Source organism: Panicum hallii, chromosome 1, assembly GCF_002211085.1.
Source record: "Panicum hallii strain FIL2 chromosome 1, PHallii_v3.1, whole genome shotgun sequence".
In the NCBI taxonomy this organism is placed as follows: domain Eukaryota; kingdom Viridiplantae; phylum Streptophyta; class Magnoliopsida; order Poales; family Poaceae; genus Panicum; species Panicum hallii.
Window position 1 is genome coordinate 46,770,707 of NC_038042.1, and position 3,488 is coordinate 46,774,194.

The 3,488-nt window shown below is 48.4% G+C and overlaps 1 protein-coding gene across 1 annotated transcript; it reads left to right on the forward strand.

Moving 5' to 3' along the window:
- Window positions 1-2,148: 2,148 nt before the first annotated feature.
- LOC112901842 (vegetative cell wall protein gp1-like) lies at window positions 2,149-3,282 on the forward strand. The gene has a single exon (XM_025970734.1). It carries the CDS (start codon window positions 2,183-2,185, stop codon window positions 2,765-2,767), a length of 585 nt encoding a protein of 194 aa, XP_025826519.1. The 5' UTR covers window positions 2,149-2,182; the 3' UTR covers window positions 2,768-3,282.
- The last annotated feature ends 206 nt before the right edge of the window (window positions 3,283-3,488 follow it).

A 3,488-nucleotide genomic window follows, 5' to 3' on the forward strand; every position in this document is an offset into this window, starting at 1 on the left:
ATAAATCTAATTAATCCAGTAACCATCCGCTAATCATTGATTAATATACCTCATTAGATTCGTCTCGCGAATTAGCACAGGGATTCTGCAATTAGTTTTGTAATTAGATTTTATTTAATACTTCTAAATAATAAGATTCTTTTTAATATGATACGGCTAACCATCTGAAACCCAACACTAGGGTAGCTGTCTCTTCTGCCGTAGTTGTAGCTCAAACAAGCCTGTTCTACTACACCCTAGCTAATCACTGGAGCTGGTAGTAGAGACGGAAAACGGCAGCAACCGCTCGTGTCCTCGTCTCGCGTACACGTGTGCGCTAAAATACTCGTACACTGAGTTCGGCAGCTGCTTCTCTTTTCCTTTTTACCTAGATCACTCGCTCACACTGGCCATGCATGCAAAAGCTTGATGCGAACGTGATGCAGGACGGATCGCCAGCTGAACCTCAAATTGCAATTGGAATAATACTAGAAATAAGCTGCTTTAATTTTCGTGAAAGCACGCAGGCCGAAAGCAGGTTGAAACCGCGGTGCCTCTCTGGCTCTCTTTCACCTTTTCGGAGAAAGAAAGTGACCTGCTCATCCATCCACACAGCTGCTGCGTATACTAAGTTCCGAATTAGTAGATGCTGCCAAAGGGAGTGGGGGTGGCTTTTAATTAATATGGGGCATTTGCATGTGAGAAAACCATCCAATCATATCATCCATATGGCTTGAAAAAAGAAGAAGTTGCATCGTATGGCAACAAAAGGTATGACATAAGATTTAATGATTTATGTGTTGTGCTGCGGCTCTGGTTTCAAATGGCTTTTGTATTTTCGCAATACCTACTGTCATCAATAGATGAAACGATAAGGTAGAGATTCCTTTACCTTTTGATCCGAAAAAGAAAAGAAGCAGCATTATTTAGAAATGTCGACGTACAAAAAGTAGAGTTACAAGTCAATTGGTGCCCGGAACGCCTTGGTCATCGGTCCAGGAGAATGGGTTCTATGCCACTCGTCCAGATGATGTCGCAAAATATGTGTAAATTTTGAATACATTGTTTGAGTGAAAGGGTTGGAATTAATCACATGTGTATGTTTTCTTTATGTGCTTGAAAGTTGGGGTGCTTTTTATTTAATTTGTTGAAAGAGGATCTGCATTGTATGGGGGGAAAACAGTACAATGTGATGTATATGTTGTGCTGCTTTAGTTTTAACAGCTTATGCATTTCCAGAGTATATCGGTAAATGAAACGATAAGGTTGATAATCATTTTCCTTTTGCACCGAAAAGGAAAGGAGCACCATGACCCAGTAATGTCGACATATAAAAAGTAGAGCTACTAATCAATTGGTGCCCGCAGCATCTTTGTCGTTGGTCCAAGAAAAAAAAAGGGTTACACACCACACGGCCGGACGTTGCACAAATACGTGTAAAGTATAAACTAAGCAAGGTGAAAGATTTGAAAACACGAATTGTAAAAATATTTTGAATGCGCTTGAAATCGTTGCTTGAAAGTTGAAGTTCCTTTAAAAGAATAAAAGTTTATCCGAAATGGTGCGTCAGCAAGGGTTCTAGTTTAAAAGTTGTAAATATGGTGGGCACTAGCCCTGCAGCGTAGAAATGGCTAAGCTGAGGAAGAAGTAGATACTGATTTTCTAGATAAATATAAGAAAAGAGAATGGAATGGATGCACATGCAAAGATGTATCTTTATGTGCCAGATGGCAAACTCAAAACCATGGATTGTTCAAAGCCTCTTGAAGTACCCTCAATATTTGGTTGCTTGTTATGGAGACGGAGGAGATATGTCAAGCAACTAAGGTAGTTGCTTAGATGTCCTCTCATATTGTCATATTTAGATTTGCTTAGATATGATTGAAGAGAGGATAAAACATGTTACTGTAGTACATGAACGTCGAAGCAAACCAGTAGTGATTTGCTTATTATCATCTTATGGGCGGGCCAAGGGCAAAAATTGTTTTACCCTGAAAATCACCCGAGCTGACCAAGCCCGCGGAAGGAGCCGGGCAGCCACGTCAGCATCCTACGTGGCGAACGCGGGGTCCTATAATATTCCTTCCCTCGCTCCCCTCCGGACGCCCAAACCCGCGCCGCGCGCGCAGCATAAATCCCGACCGACCGACCGACCCCAGCGGCGCACCCCACCAGCCACCACCACCACACCGAGCGCCCCCCGATGCCCGCCTCCCCGTCGCACCCCTCGCCGGCGCCGGCGACGCCCTCCTCCGCCGTGGCCACGCCCCGGCGGCGCCGGCGCCTCCTCCCGTCCAAGCCCAACCACCACCCGCCGCCGTCCCTGGCGCCGGGCTCCCCGTTCTCCTTCTTCCCGCCGTCGTCGCCGTCGCCGTTCCACCGGTTCCTCCCCTCCCCGCTGCGCGCCTCCGCCGTGCCCTTCTCGTGGGAGCACCGCCCGGGCATCCCCAAGACGCCCGCCCGGGCCCGCTCGTCGTCGTCGTCGTCCTCCTCCAAGAGCAAGGCGCTCCCACTCCCGCCGTCGCTGCTCGCCAGGTCCTGCGCCGGCGGCTCCGACCCCTACGCCTCCGTCGTCCCCGCCGAGTACGCCGCTGCCGCCGCGGCGATGGACCCGCACCCGCAGCCGGACCGCGCGGGGCGCCTGGGGTGGAGGGTGCGCCGGGGCCGGCGGCGGTCCCCGCGGCTGGGCGACGCCCTCGCCGAGTGGCTGTCCATGCTCAGCCTCTACCGCTCCTGCAAGCGCGCCGCCGCCTGCTTCGCCGCCAAGGCCAAGTCGCCGGCCGCCTGACAAACCCCGACCTCCGAGAGATAAGTCCCCCCCGGGAATCTGCTGCTGCCACGCCCGCCATGACATCTCCGAACTCCGATGATCTCTCCCGGTCCGTTCACGCGTGCGCTAGCTGTGTTGAACAGTTGAACTGTTGATAGCAAGTAGTGTGATGGGTTTGGATTTGCGACGATGGTTCGCTGTAAATTAGTGATCGATCAGGAGGAGGCCGTGCATACTAGTAGTAGCAGTATACTATATGATTCCATTCGATACATGTGCGTAACTGTTAATTAGTGCTGCTCCAATAAATCGGCAGGCATTTAGTTGCATGCAGTCGATGGAATGCTGGTGGTGTTGGTGTGCTTTAGTAAGCATTCATCATTAATTATTGGGTTTGCGTTCAAAGTTTACAGCTGAGAACTTTAAGCTTGTGTGGTTGAGTTGCTCTGGGTGACCGCTGTTGGGATGGAAAGATGAAGCGTGTAACCCCGAAAAGCTGAAAGCTAATGAAAAGATGAAGTGTGCAACCATGACATGGAGCGTTAATTTTTTTAGGGGATATGTTCTCAAATACTCCCTGCATTTTGTTACAAAATGTAGTTCATTTTGATTTCCATGCATTTTGTTACAAAATGTAGTTCGTTTTGACTTTTCTAGATTTATAGATTTTTCTATGGATCTAGATATAAAATATATCTAGGTACGTAGCAAATATTGTGAATCTAAAAATATCAAAACG